Raw genomic sequence first — 20,310 nt, forward strand, 5'->3', positions numbered from 1 at the left:
AAAACATGGGTTCTAAACACTTAATACATGTTGTGTGCATTAGTCCTAAGGGAAGTCTACTGACCTTACTGAAATTCAGGAAAAGTAAATCAGATATGAAATGACCTGTGTCTTTTCTGTGCCTCTTACGTTTCTATACCGAGCATATTTTGAACATCTTAAAGGCACATGAAAATAAACTAGGTAACTTTTCCACAACTCTCCTCGGTGCCCCCTTGGCTCTATGTCACAGTGTCTGTCATTTTCCCCCCAGGCACCAAGGATGGTCCCCCTAGGAAGGTCAGGACCTGAAGGGAAGGCCTGTGTGAGTGATGAGGAGTCTACCACCTGACCCTGCCTCGCAGCAGTTCAGTCAAAAGGAGATGGAGTCTCTGGAAACTTTGGGAATGCAGAAGAGAAGAACGAACACAAAACTTCAACATTTAATGTGGGTTTTACGCCTAAAAGTTTGTCTCTCCATGTTTATTTCACTGCTGGTTCAGGAGAATGTGAAAAAGCGTGTGTTCATCCTGGAGCACTTGCTTAATGAGCAGTATCTCAGCTTAGCAATCATGCCTCCTGGCACTTACTCAGCTGTGCAGATGGCTGACTTGCTTTGATAGTAATTTCTAGATGTTGTGCCACAATTAAATTTGGGCTAATTCTCAACAGCAAATGTGGCCCAGGTCTATTAAGTACTCAAATTTAAGGTGCCATCTTAAAATAATTATGGCTCAGTCTTTGATATTTTTATAGGTATAAGTGTCCTTTTGCTTCATCACAAAAATCAAACTGGGTAAATGCTGTTCAAAGTCAGTTGTTTCGGGGAATAGTGTGCTGAAAAATAACTTATTCCTAAATTCAACCAATGTTTTAAGAAATGTCTAAAAACATTTAAAGTCTAACACACACACATACACATTCTGTATTACTTTAAACCATCTTGGTGCCTAAAATAAGAAAAATTATTTTATGTTCAAAAACCTGTTTAAATACAATTTATATGTGCTTTCATTTCACCAAAGTAAATATAAATTAAAAAGCAGAGCTGTAGGTAACGTTTATTATATTTTTACGTGATATGCACTGCACATCAATGAGATAAATTCTACATATGAATCCAACTTTTTAAATTGTAGTTTTATTTCGACTGAAAAACTGAAGAACTGCATTAAGTTCTTTAAGCAGGGTGATTCTGGCTTTTAAAGGTACAGTATAATGGAATTTGTTCCTATAGCTTCATCCTTTATAATTTGAGACTATACTTTTGCAAGTTCCAAAAGGGGCTACGGAGCAGCTTCATTCTGAAGACACAGAGACGGAAAATCCAGGCTCTGCCTATGGGTGACAGAAGAGACTCACGGCAAATGGAGTGCAGTGAGTCTGGTGGGAAATGGGTGCTTGCTAGGATGACACAGGGTACGCCTGAACTTTTTCTTCTAGCATGGAAAGCCACTGAAGTGTTAAGCAGGAGAGAAATGCCAGCCATCTGGGAAGCAGAGAGACAATCACAGCAATGTGGATAATAGATTAAGAGACTATTTTTTCAATATTCTCAGCAAAGGACTTTAACTGAAGACAGCAACATCAGAAATACATAGTACAGAAACCACAGCAGAGACAAAGGAAGCATCATGTTTTGATGCCTGATTACATACAGAGCTTACGTAAGGAGCAGAATGAGGGAATGAAATGACTGTGAGGCTTTTTTGGAAAGTGCTACTAAGGCTAATGCAAAATTCTGGTAAGTTATTTCTGCTTGGAAGTCCTAAATTAAATTTGCCATACAGCAGGCAATGACAGGATTCCTTCTAGGCCAGGACCTGTTACAGCAGGCACTGATAGAAGTATAGCCCAGGGCAGTGGTGGTGAAGCCCTGGCACCCATGTGGCAGGGGACTATTCTCACCGAAAGCTCTTGAAAGGTTCACCAGCACTGGCCTAGGAGCAAAGAAGTGAGTCAGACAGGCCATGTTCAACAGAAGCTTTTCCCGAGATAATCCCGTAAAGAGAAACACTGAACCATGTATCATTTGGGCCACGTCTCAGTCACTTTCTCTTCTCACAGCTGGGACAAAAATAGCCAACATACACAAATTAAACCAGAGGTTTATTTTGGCTCACATGCTTTAGAGGATTCAGTCCATAGTTGGCTCCAAGGTAAGAAGGGAATGACGGACAGCCTGGGGGAAGAATGCTGCTCACTTCATGCCAGCCAGGAAGCAGAGAAGGGAGATACATCCTCCCAGGTCACCCCAGGGTCCTGCCTCTCAGCAGGCCCCTCCTAACAGCAAGCCAGCTATAGTGCCCCATGATCGAATCACTTCCCAAAGCCCCATCTCTGAACACAGGAGGCTTTGGGGGATGTTCTAGACCTAAACATAGCATGACTTCACCAAACAACAAAGCTTTTAAATTCTAAGCAGCACTGTGACAAAACTGAACTGAACTAGGTCTGATCCATGCCCTTTCACTCACCACAGGGTTTCTGTTCTAATTCAGTGACTCAAGTTTCTTGGGTCTCAATTTCCTCATTAGTACAATCGAGCTAAAAATACTTGTCTACTTCACAGCATTGTTGTAATAACAAGTGTTCTTAAATGCTTAATACTATGTTAGTGTTACTGTTGTGCCCGGCCTTCTCTGGAGTTTGGAAGATGCTGAAAATGAAAAAGACATTTTAAAAAATTAATTATCTTAAAAGAACGACTGGTATATAACTTACATAGACACAGAAAAATGTTTTTAAAATCAAATATTTTTACAGTATAAACCATTTGGCCTAATATAAACTATTGCCTAATTATGGATATAGTATAGGTTTTCAGAAAAACTGCTTCTATCGCATATCCGTACTTAATATGGTTTTGTTTCTAGTTCACTAATACAAGCCACATTCTCAAAATCGAAGGATTCAAACCAAATGTTATTGATATGCAATGTTTTCAAATGTAAACACTGTAAGACTTCAGTGATGCCCGAGCCAATGTTGTCTGTCTCTGAGAAAACAATCTGGCACAAATACTCAATGAAGAGACTTTTTACTTTAATTTTATATTAAAAGATAGCACACAAAGGCTCTTGATCCTAACAAAGGCTATACTGGCTCACTCAAAAGTTAATGTACAGCGTGTTAGCGTTCTGTCTCTGTGATAAAATACCAGTGATCATCAACTTGGAGAGGTTTGCTTCAGCTCACAATTTCCGATGTTTCAGTCCATGGGTACTTGGTGCTATTGCTCCTGGGCATGTGATGAGGCAGCACATCCAGTGGGAATGCTGAGCAGAGGAAGCTGCTCACCTCAAGGCAGCCAGCAAGGACAGACAGAAAGCCAGGAAGAGACAAGGTCTCCACAGCACACTCCCTGAGACTAACCTCTTTTCACTCTGCCTTACCAGTTAAAGAGCTATGGGCACCCAGGAGCATACCTAGGGAGTAGGGGTTTAAGAGCCAAAAGGTTACAACAGGCAGCAGCAAAGACTTGCCTTCCACTTCTGAATACCTCTGTGAAGCACTCCAAGATGTCCTCCAAGATGACACAGCATATCTATGAACATGTGATGTGATTTTGCAAGAGATTTTATATATGGAGTTAAAGTTGTTAATGAGTTGACCTTGAAGTGGGGAGATATCCAACAGTATCTAGGTGGGCTAAACTTTATTATCACATGGACCCTTACAACTGGAAGAGGAAGGCAGAAGAGTTAGCTGGAGAGTCAGAGAAGTGGTGCAAGAGGAAGGAGAAATCCCAAGCGTGAACTCCATGCCAGCTTTGAAGATAAAGGGAGTCATGTGCCAGGGAATGCCAGTGGCTTCTTGAAGCTGTAATGCCTAGCCCACACGCAGAAAGGAAACAGGTCCTGTTGTACCATGGAATGAAATTCTGCCAACAATCTGAACAAACCTGGAAGCAGATTCTCCAATCAATGCTTTAGTTTTCAGCCCATCAGACTTGAAGCAGAAAAAATAATTAAGGCCACCGCATTTCTGGCTGGAAGATCATAAATTTGTGTTAAGTCCTACAGTTTCTAGAAATGTGTTATAGCACAACAGAAAACTCACCCAATGCCTAAAGTTAAAAAGTACAATATGAAACAATAAAAATGAACAAAGACGGTGTGAAATCTCCAATCATAAGTAATGTTTTCATAAACAGCCCTGGCTAGCTATTAGCTGACATGAAGAATATTAGCTTAATAAAAGAAATGAAAACAGTTTTCCAATTAACCAGACTTTATTTTGATTTTGTGAAAAAAGCGTATAAGCAGTCAGCAGGGCCTTTTTCATTGTGTGGCTACCTATGAGTTTCACAGAGAGAACCTGTAATGTGAGATGCTATGTAATTCAGGAAGACATATTTTCCACATGGTTACTGGAAGACAATCCTTCCCACTGATCATTTAACAATCACAAAAAGACGTAACAAACAAAACTGAAATTTGAGTCCATGGTTATCAAAACACAAAGCACTGGAACCTGTTGCTTTTTTCCCAGAAACCAGTGGTCCCAATTTCAACAGTTTAAACATTTTAAATATAGTGCAGTGCTCCCATGTATTAACCTATGATTTTGTTTTTTTCAGAAATGGACCGAAATAGTATGAATTCATGATCTTGGGAAAAAAATTAATTACCATCCAATCCTATCTTACGATTGTCACAGACATAACCTAACGTGGTCAACTTTCAGTTTTATTTGTCACACTCAAAATCCACTATACAGTATTTCTGCACACATGACAAGGAACACAACCACTCTTCCTAAAGCAGTAGCAAGATACTGTCATTTGAGTTTGCAGCTCTATAACAACTTCACATTTACACACTCAAAACAGTGTACAGCCATAAATGATTGTGAACAGTCTTGACAACTGTTATTTTGGTGCATTAAGGCAGCTTCAGCCAACATTTTAAATAGTTCTGACTACCTGGTGAAACAAAAGACAAGCTAATATTTGAACAGTTGATATTTTCAAGAAATTTTAAGAATCTCAAAAAGAAACCCTCCACAATTTGTGAAACTGGTCTTAAACATTCTTAGCACTATTTTTTTACCACATAAAACTCACCTAAAAATCAAGATTCTCATCCTATCAGTATCAAAGATATCTATTTAAAAAAAGGATATACATTAAATAGGGGCTATAAACCTTGTACTTAAACAAGGATCTTCCATTTCTCACACACACCTGTGAGGTAGGTTATTATCCACATTTTGTACAAGAGAAAACAATGAGGTTCTATGACTTGCACTGCTATAGCAGTCAAAGGAATCAGATTCCAATTAGATTTTGTCCTTAACTCTGCATTAATTCTTTCCTTTCCAAACTTTTAAAATATAGAGATTACTATTCATTGTATTCCTTTTAAAAGCATGAAAAGGCAGCTAAATATTTACCAAGGTGATTTACGTGAAACAACATACAAGAAATAGAAAATACATTTAGTGAACAACTTTCAGCTGTGACAGACACTATGTGGTTTGGCCAAAGTAATTTGAAACCAAACAGGTAGAAGCAACATGATCAGCTGTGAAGAGAAAATCTAAGGAAAAATGAAAAGGAATGGGGGCAAGGTTTAAACAACTTTACTATTATTCCTATAATTTAAGAGAAAAGGCACAATTCAGGGGGTTGTTTTCAGAACAGTAGATTTCTCCTTTCCATTTTAAGAAAATGCTACCTTTCTAGAAAAATGACTTTTTCAGTTAAAAAAAAAAAAAACTTAAAAGGAACTTTCAACTGACAAACGTATTTTTAGCAGAAAAAAAATTATGCAATTCTCCTTGCCTAGAATTTTGTTCCTCCTTAAAAATTTAAATACAGGAAATTTAGAATTTAAAAAATCACACTGTATAAATCTTGTCAAAACTCTATGTATATTCAAAATGTTTTCATCCCAGAATATTCTACAAATAGTTAACTCTTTCTCCTAGAAAGAGTTCTCTACTCTAGGAGTTTCTTAATTGCACTTTAATGATTAAAATTTACCTAGCCTATTTGTCCGAATAATCATGAGCTACATCCATAATATCTAAACTGTTTGAAATATAAACCACCATCACCAAAAGTCAAGGCTGCAAATTGGCACTATATGCATGGATGGCAGTAAACATTAACACTGGCTTACAAAATTCACATAGGCCCACAGTCTGAGCACTTCTAGACTCGTCCTGATTCTTACCTGATTATAGCTGCAGAAGTTTAACCTAATTAACGGATTAACCCCGTCCAGATGAAGGGTCCTATCCTTCATGCCATTACTATTCAGTGGCATCAAATACATTATAATTCTATGTGGGAAAGGCCAGTTAGGGTGCCAACAACTTGGTATGGGTTTATAGGAATTTCAAAGCTCCTTAAATTTAAGTTCCATTTCAAAGTTTTAAGTTTGGAAGAATCTTTATCAAGCCAATAATAATTAGGTACTTCATAAAGAAAAACACACTCTATGAAAAGTGTATTATCTAATATGCATACAAAAAAATTACCAACCTGTATATGAAATTGAGATAGGCTTAATTCTCAGGTAACGGTCAAAAGCTATGATAATTTAGATAAGGACTGAGGCTAATTTTTCTTGAAGAGAATGTGCTGGAATAATCATAGAAATAAAATTACAGGAAGAATTATGTCCTAAAGTTTCTTTAGTATTTTTAAGCACCCTCAATAGCTTACAAGTACTTATAAAAAAATCAACATGCTAATCATAAATACTTCAAATAATTGCACCTACTTATTACAATCAACTGGTTTATACAATTAAACTAAGAAATACTTAGTTAAGACTACATCACTCTAAGACTTAAAAGCAATCTGTGTTTAGGACTTCAGACTGCTCCACCCTAGAAGAAAGGTGGTGTACTCTGAACAGCAACTGACTGCCAGTGAATTCAGCTTTATAAAGAGCTTTGTGATGCTGTTTCCTCATCTGCAAAGTGGCAAAATGTACTTTTCTGGTTATCTCCCAGGTTATTATAATGTAAATTAACAGATGGGGGGGTGTTCCCTAAATCTAAATATCAATATAGAAATGTGTGGAACACTTCCAGGACTATAATTAGTTATCTTGTGTCCTATGTCAAGTCATCATGATGTTTGAACATGTCTGGTTTCTGGATGATTTTTGCCATCTGCATGTCAGAGGACAGCTATATTTAGAAAAATATTCAAGTATACATCATCAAAATGCCTCACTGAACCAAAAGAGAACATTCACGCTAGTATAAAAACTCTAAATACATATAAAGTGAACATTTAACACAAACCACATGCAAAGGTAGAAAAGGCAAAAACTTTAACGTTCAGAGGTACCTTAGAAGTCTTCTACTCTGTCCCTCCCATTTTAGGGTCACAGAAATGAGGTCCAACACAGGCTATGACTTATCAGCAGATTGCACACACCTCTCACAGAGTTAAGTCATGCAGTCTGAGAACTACGATTCAAGTTACATTCCCCACTTAAAAAGCCACAGGATGGTAAGAGAACAAGGTAAAAGAAATGACAGATTTGGGTGTTTAAAAACAAAAACAGACAAAACTATGAATGTATCTAGCATTTAGATACTGAGATCTTACCATTACTGGGATTTAAATTATTAGCCAGTGAATGGACAAAAGATGCAGCATCTTTGGTAGGCATGACCCAGGCTTTTATAATTTAAAAAAGAGGGGTAATGCCTATATGAACTCAGTGTACTGAACATTAATAGATGTTACAGATAAAGTAGTCCCCAAATTTGTAATGATTCTTTATGATTACTTTCTAAATTACATCTCGATCCTAAAAATTAATTTGTATTCCCTAAGTACGAATTGGCTACAGAATAAGAGAAAGTGTTTGTAACAAAGTATTTGTGGAAAAAAGGGTAAGTGTCTGTGTTACAAATCACCAGCTGACTGACACAGAAAAACTTATTTCAAAGATTCCTGGATTCTCCTTATTTGTGGCTAGTATCAATGCACACACTAGAGTTTACAAAAATGTCTTTTAAAAGTTCTGTGATTACAACAAAAAACAACTTCTAAATGGTTCGCCTCCCTTTCTCCCTGCATACTTAATGTGAGACAGTGTCTCTCCCTAAACTGAAAGACAAGCATCAGGTTTAAATATGGCATTCTAAACAAAAGTGTTTAGATGTTCACTGATTACACATTTTGAAAGCATCAATCATACTGGCTCATGGTTTAAGGGTCTCTTAGTCTTTTCTTCACAAGTAATTTTCTTTAATAGTTTTCAGTCACCCATTAATACAAGAAATAAATCTTGCTCCCACACAATACTACAACCTCATTGTGAAAACGAGTGTTTTACAAAACAAGTTTCAGACAAAAATTCTTAGTTCTGCATTTACTCTGTATGTCTAGGGGTTAAAACAGAAGGTTCTGACTCTGAACCAGGTTCTCCCCAACAACTGAGAAGGGAAAACGCAGCACTGTCTTAACTGCATTCGTAACTACCCTAATTATGATCACCTGGTACAGTAACTTTCCTAAAAAGCATTTTCCAAACTTTTTTCTCCCAAGTTTTTTTAAAATAGTAAATTAATTTGGGCAAAGCAGGATTAAATAAAATTATACGGTTTTCATTTTTACATGAAAGGATCTGTCACTCTTCAATACTTCTCTGTTATCCTAAGGGGGAAAGTAGGATATTTTCCAAACTTACTTCATGAAATCTGTTTACTTGGGAAATGCTGTCCTAGAACCAAAAGGAGTCCATTTGCATGACACACATAAGAACTAGCTGTCATACAACAGCCACAGAAGCTCTCCCCAGTCTCTGAACTGGGAGAAATTCCTCTCAGCCCAGACCTATGTACTACACCCACAGTTAACCAGTCACAAGACTAAAATATGGGAGTTTGGGATTAGCAGCATATTCCTTCCTTCTCTGTGCCCACAAGGAAAAAAAGCCTGTTTATGATAATGTTCTAGTCTTTATTATGCAAGACTGAGTCTCCTGCAATTTTTTCAAAACAAAGTATACCACCTAAAATCACAGAAAAGTTATGTTTTAAAAAGTTACCCAGAAAAAAAAAAAAACTATGACCCTCAGGTCCCCCAAAATTCAACAAACAGGTAACTATCAAACTGTGTGTGGGTGCTCAAAATACTGGTAAGAATAAAAAAATAGCAAATACATTTTTTAACTCTCAAAAAACATTCTAATATCTACTAAAAAATTCCAACATCTGATTTACTAGACTAATAAAGCTAAAATGGGGCCAGGAGTATATAGCTCAGCTGCACTGCACCTGCCTGGCAAGTACGAGGTCCTGAGTTTGATTCCCGGTTCAAAAAAACTAAAATGTTCCAGACTCTTGCTGTTTCTCTGCCTATGAAGTTGCTTTGGGGTCTTCACTGTGCACAAAGAACTTGATTAGTTCCTTATTTCTAAAGTTATCCCATTCAGCTAGGCAAAAATTATGAAATCGCCTTGTGTTTCCCAAAAAATATACGTACACTGGAAAAGACAAGATCATGCTGTACATGCAATGAACAGCTTACTTAACAGCAGGACTATTTACCCCACCAAATTAATTACTAAACAAAATTACCCTCTCAGGCCACAAGATGGCAATCTTTCAAAGGTTAAACCTTAAACTGTCATCTCAGTGTACAACCCCCCCATCAAATGCATGAAAAAAAAATTTTTTTTATTTTACTATTAAGAACTTGGGCTTAGAATATTGAATGCCACATGTTAAAGGTTCCACAATGCAAGCTCCTGACTCAACTGATCTTTTAAGATAGATATACTTATCGTCCATAAACACAAGAAAAACTTGGTCTAACATTCTCATTTGTTTCTTTGTAGAAAATACATTATTCGTGGCAGAGAGACCTGTCAAGGCAATGTCATTTTTTTTGTTTTCAAGACCTTAATATTTTACAGGGTGAGTCTGGTGAATGAGATTGTAAATTACAACATAAATAGAATAAATGAATAAATACAAATTAGATAAATTACATATAATTTAAAAATTAAATAGTTGTACTAAAACAACATATAATCAGTAAGCTACTACCTACCCTGCTATATACAGCTGGGGTGTTTTTAATCTTTAAAACAAAAAACCTTGCACAAAGCAGAACAAAAAAATGTGGTTTTGGATTAAAAGCACTGGTGTGTGAACACATATATTATATATGTAAGCAACATATAGTTATTCAAGATAGAATATTTTTGAATGCTTAAGGCTTCTTCACCCTATCAGGATCAAGAGTGAAGGTCACAGGCTATCAAGCTTTGGAAGCATAAAAGCCCTTAGGGCAGAACCACAGTTTTCAAACGAATGACTAGCAACCAAGAAAGGGGACCAAAAGGGAATCAAAACTTAGGTAATCAGCCAGTGAAGGTCCAGGAATAAAGACAACGTCACAGGTGAAGGTGGCGGAAGGAGCTGGCATGTACAATTTAAATTTCAAACAAAGAATTATATCATGAGGTACAGCTGGACTGTAACTTCCTAATCCTCCCCTACCACATACACACAAAAGATCAAAAATAACAGTACCCTTTTAAGGGACTGGTGACGTTTCTAGTTGTTTCATTTAACTGTCTTTTACATTCCTGGTAATGTGCAAAAATAAAGTCACAAAAAGCATTTGAAAAAGATAGGTCTTGAAAATGTTTTTAAGTTACGTGAGCTTATGGAAAAGACAGAAAGTGTTCCAATTCCAGATGTTCCAATACTAACTAGAACCTTTAAGGTTCTTAAGAGAAACAACATTATTCTGGGAAATCTCAAGATAAAACTGTTCTTAAGGAAATTGTGGGCACCTGTTACAAGACCACAGCCCTTCTGATGAATGGTAGGCAGCATCTGCAAACACTGTTAGAAAAACTTGATTTCTAAAATTTGGGGCGTAACCTTTTAACATTTCACCATCTAAATAACATTTTACTAATGACAACTTTGTCTTTTAATATTCTTGTACCACAAAACTGCAAGCAAAAGCCCAGCTTAAAACCTGCTGTAACTTAAGAAGCTGGATCTACCTACACTAAATAGTGGAACGAGGAAGTGCTGGACTAGCTGACTCAGCAGTGAGGTGTGCTCATCACCTGTAGTGAATTCACAACTGTAAATTAACAATCTTCGTCAATGTCCACCCACTAAAAACACTGCCTATGTGAGCTTATGAGAGGCACAACAAAATGAGAGTTCTAAATTAAATGTCAGGCTTTTTGTTTTCAGTAGTTTCAGTGGTATTGCATTTCCCCTGGTAATATTCATCTCTCTCAATATTGCAGAGTATGGGGCCGGGGATATAGCTCAGGGCCACAACGCCTGCTTGGCAAGCGTGAGATCCTGAGTTCGATTCCCGGTCCAAAAAGAAAAATATTGCAGAGTATGTGATATCTGGAAGGTAACAATTTAAAGAATATATCTTATTTTCACAGTGCAGTAACAGAAAGATAGAAACCAGGGACAGGTCATCAACGGGCTAAAGTAGTGATGAGACTGGCACACATCTCAAAAAAATCCATGGTGTGACTACCCAGGCGAGGGGACGCTGAAGACACTGTGCTTCCAGTCAAGGAGCCTGTGAGGGAGCCAGAAAGTGAATGGCTCTCCACAGTCACAGAATCAAAACTTGACCTCGGTCTGTGTAAACCAGCAGCAGAGCAGGAACGCTGAGGTGTCGAGGAACCGGACCTCTGCTCCACCACCTCATCTGAAAAGGATCAAAGAAGAGCAATTTGTATGAAAAGTCTATCGGCCAAGTCTTTCCTCTGAAGCTGCCACAGAATGCTAAGGAAACAGTTGAGCAAGGCCAACTGAGTAGTGAAAGTCATACTTCAGCATTTCAGGAGCAGTGAGGGCAGTAACTCTGCTCCGGGACAGTTTTAAAAGGCATTAGTAGTCACTCGCAATATTCCCACACAGTCAGATGTGGCCCCCAAACGCTCAACAAAGTATATGGCATTAACACTGAAATGAATGCTATCCCTGCATGTGAAAAAGCACATCTTGGCAACCTGCTTTCTCCTATACATCAAGCAAAAGTCAGAATCATTTCACTTACAGTTCATTTAAGTCTAGGCCACTTACTAACCAGTGCAGAACACATACCCACTATGTCTTTAAGATGACTGTACCTGGTCAAATAGTGCCAAGTTTTACCTTCTCAGAGCTCATGGCTGCATAACTTCCTTACCATCAATGCTTTTAAAATCCAAAAGATAGCTCCTATTGTCAACCAGGTAAAGCTGTAAGCTCATTTTCACATAATTGCCAGTCACTGGATTTTTTCTTCTTACACGAAGATGATATGCATTCACCACCTAAAACAAGAAACCAGTAAAAATAACAAACTAAAAGAAAGTCTCCCTTGGTATTGCAAAGAGTGTCAAAAACAAACAATTAAGAGGGCTGCAGTATGGAAGGAATTTTTCATTGACTCCTTGTTTACATAATGTAAGTGGTTTACTTTAATATTTGACTAATTCCGCTAGCAGCACCATCCGTGAACAGCAACTACAACTTAAAGAGAACTCAGGCATTATATATCGTCTAACCTTCACTCCAGGTATGTATCCATCCTAAAGCGTCAGTAAGAATCGATTGCCCTGTTTTTCCTTTATACTTTTATTGATGAGCAGGGAGCGGCAGGAATAAAGAGGAGCTAACATGTCAAAGGCTTACATGAGGTTCTGTCACAAAACTCAGGCATCACAATGATCCTGTGAGGAAAATACTAAGCGCTTTCTCACCCAACCTCCAAGCCATTTAACCCAGGGCCTTTGCACTGAGTTACATTCTAGCCTTTTTCATTTTTAATTTTGAGGGTCTTCTTAAGTTGCTAAGTTACACAGGCTGGTTCAAACTTTTGATTCTCCTGCCTCAGTCTCCCAGAGTAATGGGATTGTAGGCATGAGCCACCATGCACAGCTACTATGCGTCTTAAAAATAAGAAAACTGTACCTCAGATAAAGAATATGCTGGGTTTTTAAAACATCAAAATAGTTTCAAAAATTTTTCAGCAAAAAATTTTAAAGACATAAACATCTTTTTTAACTAAACAAAGCTGCTTCAGGAAAGGCAGAGCTGTGTTTTACTTTTAAGGAAACATTTTCATCTGTTCATGTACAGATAATGAAAGTGATTTATTTAAACACACCAAATAAATATTTACACAACAAGTTTGGATGCCTTTCTGCTTCCTTTAAAAGAATTTTCACAACTCAAGAAAAGAAAAAAACTGAGGATATCTAAAGTAAAAAGGCACTTTTCCCTCCACATATATTCAAGTAGGTTGCAATGCAATTAACCACTAACTTTAAAAGAGAATAAAACTGGCTGATACTAAGTAAAACATACCATAACTAAAGGTTAAAAGCAGCAGATAAGGGAATTTCTCAACTTGGAGAAAAGTATTTGTTGACTGAGAAAATATGTCCTGATGATATAATTTATATTAACCACTAACTGTCAAAGCCACCCACCTGCAATTAAGAAGCATAATTAATTAATTAATTAAATTCCCATAAAGAGAGAAAAGAAAGTAAAAATATACTGTCTTCGAAGATGCAGGACTCTGTTATGAAGCATGCTGAAACAGGTACAGTATCTGCTCGTGTAAGCCAAGTTTATACCTTCTGTTTCTTGGCCCAGAAAGCTATTCTGTAATTGAAAATATGTGGGTTCCAACAGCAACAGCTGTTTGTCCTTGTAGAGGTGTACTTGTTTTGGTTTGAATGCATATGTTAACTACTGGAAAGGGTTTACCAGCCAAAAGTAGTAAGTCCACTAAATTTATGTCAAAATCAAAAAATAACTTTTTATTGATCAATATATGCAACTCAACTGCTCAGAAGGCTTAATGCAAATGACCTTAATGCACCACATCTCCTACCTTCCATTCAAAATCCAGCTGCTTCATAGCTCGGTAAACTTCAGCCATGATGTCATATGGTTTGCTCTGGCTTCGGATTCCAAGATGCCATTTGGCTTTCTTCACAGCTAACGATTTGGGCTTAGTTGTATTCAGTGCATCCAATGGGCATCTTGCTTTGGGGCTGTCTGCTATAAGGGGTGGCATCCTTTCGGGATGAGGTTTCAGGCCTGGGGGAATATGCATGGCACTATCATCCATAAAAGAACCAGTTGGAGGACTAGAGGCGAGGTAGAACTCACTGGCTTGGTTCATTATTCTCCGATTGTCAATGATAAGATGATAAGCCACTGCAAGCTGGTCTTGAGGGTCACCACTATATAAACTGTTCATTACTTCTGATTCTGTACACTCAAATTTTTCACACACTTCTTTCACAGCCTCATCATCAATGACGTTAGCGTCATAAGAGGGGTCTTCAGGAAATAAGTAATTGGGCAAATCTTGTTTAAACCATTCATGCTCTCTAGGAAAAAACACCACAATACACTATTGTAAGAACATGCTTTGGCAAGTCCCAAATAATTTAGACATGGGCCAATACAACAAGGACTCAGAGTTTTGGTCTCCAGTCTCAGCTCTGCACCTACCACCTATGTGACCCTGGGCAAGTTAATTCATCTGTACTCTTGGAATAACTATGATTATTCAGGTTTGGGTGCTAGCCTTCATTTTCTTGAAAATGAGCAAAGCGAGCCTATCACTAATACCTGTTGCCAATGATAAATTTCAGGACTTCAAGCAAAACTCTGGAATTTTGTATAGTAATTTCTATATGCCTCCATGAATTTGACAACTTCTCAAAACCTAACCTACAACTATCTGATGAAGTTAGTGTTGATAATAACAATCATTATACAAGATTTTTTGTATAATGAAATATGTTGGGCCTGGGATGTAGCTCAGCAGCATAGTACCTGCCTGGCAAGTGCAAGGCCCTGAGTTCAATTCCTGGTGCCAAAAAAATATTAAATAAAATAAAATAAAGACATGTCAAGATTTAGGAAATCTGCAGAGATCAGTAACACAAGATTTTTCAACAGCCAATGTATGGTGTGAGTCACTCAAAATGAAAAATAGACCAGTTAATTATAATGTCATGAAATACAGAAGTTCATTAATTTGTTTTCTCATTTGCTATTGCAGATTAGTATGTTAAACTTTGTTTGTTTGTTTGTTTGTTTTCTTTTTTTTTTTTTTCGGAACGGGGAATGGAACTCATGACTTCGCGCTTGCCAGGCAGGTGGTCTGCCACTGAGCTAAACCCCCAGCCCCCGTTAAACTTTGTTTTAATATCAAAAAAATCACAATTATCTGAAAGGCTATTAATCACCTACCTAAGTGATTAGGAAGTGAACTTTCCAATCACCTACCTAAGTGAGGTCACACCTTCTTCAAACATTTCAGCTAATCTAAGTATTACAAGACTGAATGAAGACACAGATGTGAAAGCATAACTGTCTTTGATTAAACCAGACAATAAAAAGACTTACAAAAATGGAAAGTAATGCCACTCTTCTTATATTTTTTTTGTTCTGGAAAGTAAAAGTTTTCATAAAAGAGGTATTATTTAAATTAATGTGCAATGGATTTATTAAGTGAATTAAATATGGTTTAATTTCTAACAGGCTAATTACTGATAAAGCCTATATTTAAAAACTTCTTTGAGGTCCTCCATAGTTTTAAGCAGTATAAAGACCTATTTTAGCTAAAAAGCTTGGGATTCTCTCCAAATCTTATTTTCTCATACTTCAGGGCCTGTGTACCTGACACTGCTATTGCCACCCTAGAATATTACACCCTTTTCACCTCTTTTCCGGCAACAAATACTATTCTGCATGATTAAGCACTGTTATATGATAGAACTGGGCAATCCTTAAGGTGTGATCAATGATATATTTTCACCAAATAGCTTCTATTTCACCTATTTATTTATGAATATTTACTGAGGACATACGACAGACAAAAAGATATACTCCTCCACACAGAAATTACATACTACATAGATAGAGATTAGACAAACATTTGTAAGAATAAATACAAAGCTACAAACATATAGATATGCAAACCCTGTGATACAGATGTTAAGTACAAAAGCACTGTGTAAAGCCAGAGCACAGAATGCAGAAATGGTGGGTGACTAGGAAAGCCCCTCCGAGTAACACTGTCCTTAAGCAAACACCAGAACGATCACCTAACTCACCTAAGCAGAGTTGGGGAACAAATATTTCCAGCAAAAGAAGCAAAGTGTGTGAAGACCTTAGGACACGAACAAGTCTTTTTATGTTGTAAGAATTAAACTAGCCCCAAATCATGAAAGCATAATGAGTTATGAAAAGGAGTGGTAACAGGAATCATGTGTTAGTGAGACTTTTAGCAAGATTTTTCAAAATCAACTTGTTCATAACTCCAGAAATTAATAAATACCTTGCAACAATCTGAAAAATATTAAAGAAAAATGGGTGAATCTCAGCAAGAAAAATGAGATGTATGGCTTTTTCAGTTGCCTTGTATTCATCTTCCTTTCTCCATCTACACATGCCTTAAAATCCAACAGCTTCATAATCAAATAGTAGAGAAAATCAACAGGGTAACAACACTGAAGTGGGAAGGAAGGAGGAACAGAATGGACTTGGACTCCCCAATTGTTTTCCCAAAGAGAACCACCACTGTTTAACCTACCTAGCAACTCCGTGGAAACTTATCCTCAGAGGCCTGTCTTTATTTGATGCAACTTAGAGCTCACTCACTACAAACAGCCTTCTCCCAGGACACTTGTCAAAAACAATCACAGCAACTGGAATTTCAGCTATCTAAAGCAACGTAAGAGTTGAGTACCCTAGCAGCTGGCTCAAAAACCTAAAAGTGAAAAGTTAGGGTATAAGAATTCCAAGGAGGTCTTTGAAAGATTTTCATGTACTGTTGGTGCTTATGGCGGCCAGAAGTGTACCTGCAGGGCTGTGTGCACGCCTGTGACGGTTAATCTTCACTGTCAGCCTGACTGGCTTAGTCATCTTGGAGGTTAGTGCAGCACACCACTGAGTGCAGCTGGGAGGCGCAGGAGGGCATGACTTTGAGGACTGTGTCTGGTCCTGGCCGCTTCCTCTCTGGCTTTTACCTGGTACCCTCATTCTTGGCTGCAATGAGGTCAGCAGCTTCCCTCTATGCCCTTCCACCAGGTTTTGTCCTCAGATCCACCAACCATAAACTGAAAGCTTTGAAACCGTCAAAATAAATACTTCCTCCTTTAAATTGTATATGTCAGATATTTTGCCTCAGGGACAGAAAACTGATCAATTCAGAAAACTGGTACCAGGGAGGTGGACTCATTGGTATGGCTACACCTGACCGTATGTTTGGGAAATCTTTGGAACTGGTTTTAATAGGAATTTGAAAAGGTTGTGGGAAATGTGGGCGAGAGAAGTCCTAAAATATTTGAAGTAGAGCTTAGTGGACAATTCCAGTGAGGGATCAGAAGACTAGAATGTTGGTTGAAATGGAAACAGTAAAGACTATGCACATGTTACACAATGGCAAAAACTTCTCTACATTCTGTCTGTGTCCTCAGCTGCCCCTGCTTGGGAACAGCCACACAGGGAACTGGTTCTCCAGGATTCATTTCACAGGGCTCAGCTATCAAAGCAATCAGATGCCACTATAGCCACGATTTCAGTGAGCTCAGGCACTTCTCAATGTGGTGACAGACTTAGGTGTCATCCACATTACACTAGGCTTCAGACATAAAGAATACAAGCATTATGGTCATGGAGGCTTCCACACATTCCAAAGGACAGCATGCGAGATTACATGATGTATGACAGGGTCAGAATTCCCGCAAGAGCCCCTGAGTGGAAGATGCACGAAACTGTCAGGGTGGGGCCAAAGCTGCAATGAACACTCCAGCAAGTTGGAGAGGCCAGGAATGTGGGACATCTGCTGAGGAAACCTGCAGAGAGTGTGCGCAGCCAGGCTGAGAGAAAGGCCACATAGTAGACTGTGACTGGCAAGGCTACAAAGGCAGGGCACCCAAGTCTTAGGAGCTCACATCACACTGCCACACATGTGTACCAGATGCCAGATACAGAGCTATAGAGGACTAATCTTTTCTTTGCTAAGTTCTGGCCTTGTTTTGGTTTGATTCTTTTCTGTACCCCTACTCCCCCGCTCCTGGAATGGGAATGTTTACCTTGGGTTACCTTATCTTGAGAGTATATACCTTGGTTTTTAAAATTTTTACAAGGGCTCACTGGTAAGAGTTGCCCTGAGTGTCAGAAGAGACTTTGGACTTGGAATTTTGAGTTAGTACTGTTGGGACTTTATGGTGAATTAGTTTGTTTTCCCAATAGTTATATTGGGCATAGTTCTGACCTTGTTGTTGTATTTAGAGATTAGACATCTAAGGAGATATGTCTGAGTAACAAGGTGACAAAGGATGGATGTGTGGCTATTACTCTTGCTTGTTAAGTTGAGTGATTTGAGAGATGCCTACATTAGTCATGGGGGTGTGTCCTTGGAGGCTTTCTCTGTTCCCTAGCACTTTTCTCTCAGGTTCTTCTCTCTCTGCTTCTTGGATGACATCCAATAAACAGCTTTCATTTGCCATGATGTTTCTGCTGTGGGGCCAGCAACCATGGACTAAAACCTCTGAAATCATGAGCTCAAACAATCCTTTCTCCTTTAAGTCATGCATGTTAGGTATTTTTTCCTAGCAATGGACAGGTAACTAACACAATGCCCAAGAAAGAACTAAGAGGGTCTTAATTTCTCATTGGCATGCTCTGAAGCTCTGTACAAGCAGGAAGTGACGGCCAAGGCAGAGTTATAAACTGACCAGTGGAACACTGTTGATACACCCCAACACACCGAGCCTCTCTCACAGGTTATGAGATTTACTGGATTATAGTTTTTTATTTTTCCTTTGAGATGAGGTCTCACTAGGTGGCCCAGTTTGCTCACTATATTACCAAGGTTGGTCTCAAATTCATAGGCTCAAGTGATTCTCCTGCTTCAGACTCCCAAGTAGCTGGAGCTATAGGTATATGCCACCACACCTGGCTCAGATCATGCCATTTTAAGAAATCTCTACCTACTAGTTGGCCATTTAGCTAAAAAAGGAAAGCCTTTAGTAGCCACACATGACAAAGAAATCAGATTTTAAGGAAAATCACTAAAAAATAGAAGCCTCAACAATGTAATACAATAGTTATAGACTCTATGTATATACACACAAATATGTATGTGCATATTTATGGCAATATTACTCACAAAAACCAAGACAGAAACAAATGCTAATGAAAGTAGTGTATTTATACAATGTAATATTTTTCAAGAAAAAAGGGAATGACGTACTGACGCATGCAACACTATGGAAATACGCTAAAAGAAAAAGCCACACACACAAAGCCTCTCACTGTATGAATCCATTTAGAGGCTGGGAGGAGGCAAAAATGAAGAGTGACAGTGCTTCTTCGAAGGGTAAAAAGTTCTAGAGGTAGAAAGTGGCAACAATGTACAATTCTGTGATATAATAACTAAACCACTAAATCCCATAATTTAAAGATAAATTTACAAAATATGAATTAAAACAAAATAAAAAAGAAAATCTTAAGTTTTTATTTCTAATACATTCATTTGGTCAAATGATAACATTCTTTGCAACAAGTAACTGTCAATTTAAAAAGGCTACTTGTGGCTGTTACTCAACTTCTGAATTAACTCTACCAAGGTGAGCAGTAACTAGCATGTTTATGAGGCAAAATCAATTTACTGTATTATGGTTACTACACAGATCCCAGAAACTCTATCATTACTATCTGACACCTGACTTTGATATATGATGTAAAATTAAACCAATTATATAGATAATCAAACTTTAAAACCTTAAAATATACCCAAATTTTTTTACGTGCAGCCAAAGGTTTTCATACATTCACTTATAAAATAATTACAGCTAACATGTTCGATATCATTCTACAAATCTCAATCATTAAGTTAAATATTTGCAGTTTATGATATTCAACTGTTTTACAACCATATAAATGACAATATCCCACAGTTGATTTTCTTCCCAAAAGATGTTAATAAGTCCACTGCTACTATAAAGAAACATCAGTATTCCTATTTAGACAGTTAAACCTATCACTTTTAACCACAATAGCATTAATACTATTACTAGGCTTTAAAAGCCTGGGAGCATCAGCATGGTGGTACAGGCCTGTGATCTCAGCACCTCAGAGGTTGTGGCGCAGGAGGACTGCCAGGAGTTTGAGGCCAGCCTGGATTATACAGTGAGTTCAAAGCCAGCCTGAACTACGTAAGAAGACACTGCCTCAAAAGCAAACAAACACCTAGGAGAATATAATGATCTGCATTGCATGAACACAACATGTGTCTTGTTTACCATTGTATTTCCAGCAGTTGTTCAATAA

At 37.9% G+C, this 20,310-nt stretch overlaps 2 protein-coding genes across 5 annotated transcripts in view; one reads left to right on the forward strand and one right to left on the reverse strand.

Annotated features, from left to right (window-relative positions):
• Positions 1–4,193, forward strand: part of LOC102023567 (chromosome unknown open reading frame, human C1orf168) — a 99,315-nt gene extending 95,122 nt beyond the window's left edge. For all 3 annotated transcript variants that reach the window (XM_013521593.1, XM_013521595.1, XM_013521594.1), the window contains exon 20: positions 254–4,193. In XM_013521593.1, the coding sequence (XP_013377047.1) occupies positions 254–275 (22 nt within the window). In that variant the 3' untranslated portion in view covers positions 276–4,193. The remainder of the gene's footprint in view (positions 1–253) is intronic.
• Position 4,194: 1 nt separating this feature from the next.
• Prkaa2 (protein kinase, AMP-activated, alpha 2 catalytic subunit) overlaps positions 4,195–20,310 on the reverse strand; it is a 65,590-nt gene continuing 49,474 nt past the window's right edge. For both annotated transcript variants that reach the window (XM_005398501.2, XM_013521596.1), the window contains exons 7-9: positions 13,844–14,348; positions 12,146–12,272; positions 4,195–11,662 (exon numbers count right to left, since the gene is read on the reverse strand). In XM_005398501.2, coding sequence (XP_005398558.1) covers positions 11,424–11,662; positions 12,146–12,272; positions 13,844–14,348 — 871 coding nt within the window. In that variant the 3' untranslated portion in view covers positions 4,195–11,423. The remainder of the gene's footprint in view (positions 11,663–12,145; positions 12,273–13,843; positions 14,349–20,310) is intronic.

The sequence above is a fragment of the Chinchilla lanigera genome, unplaced genomic scaffold, assembly GCF_000276665.1.
Source record: "Chinchilla lanigera isolate Chin_1 unplaced genomic scaffold, ChiLan1.0 scaffold00063, whole genome shotgun sequence".
NCBI classification, from domain to species: domain Eukaryota; kingdom Metazoa; phylum Chordata; class Mammalia; order Rodentia; family Chinchillidae; genus Chinchilla; species Chinchilla lanigera.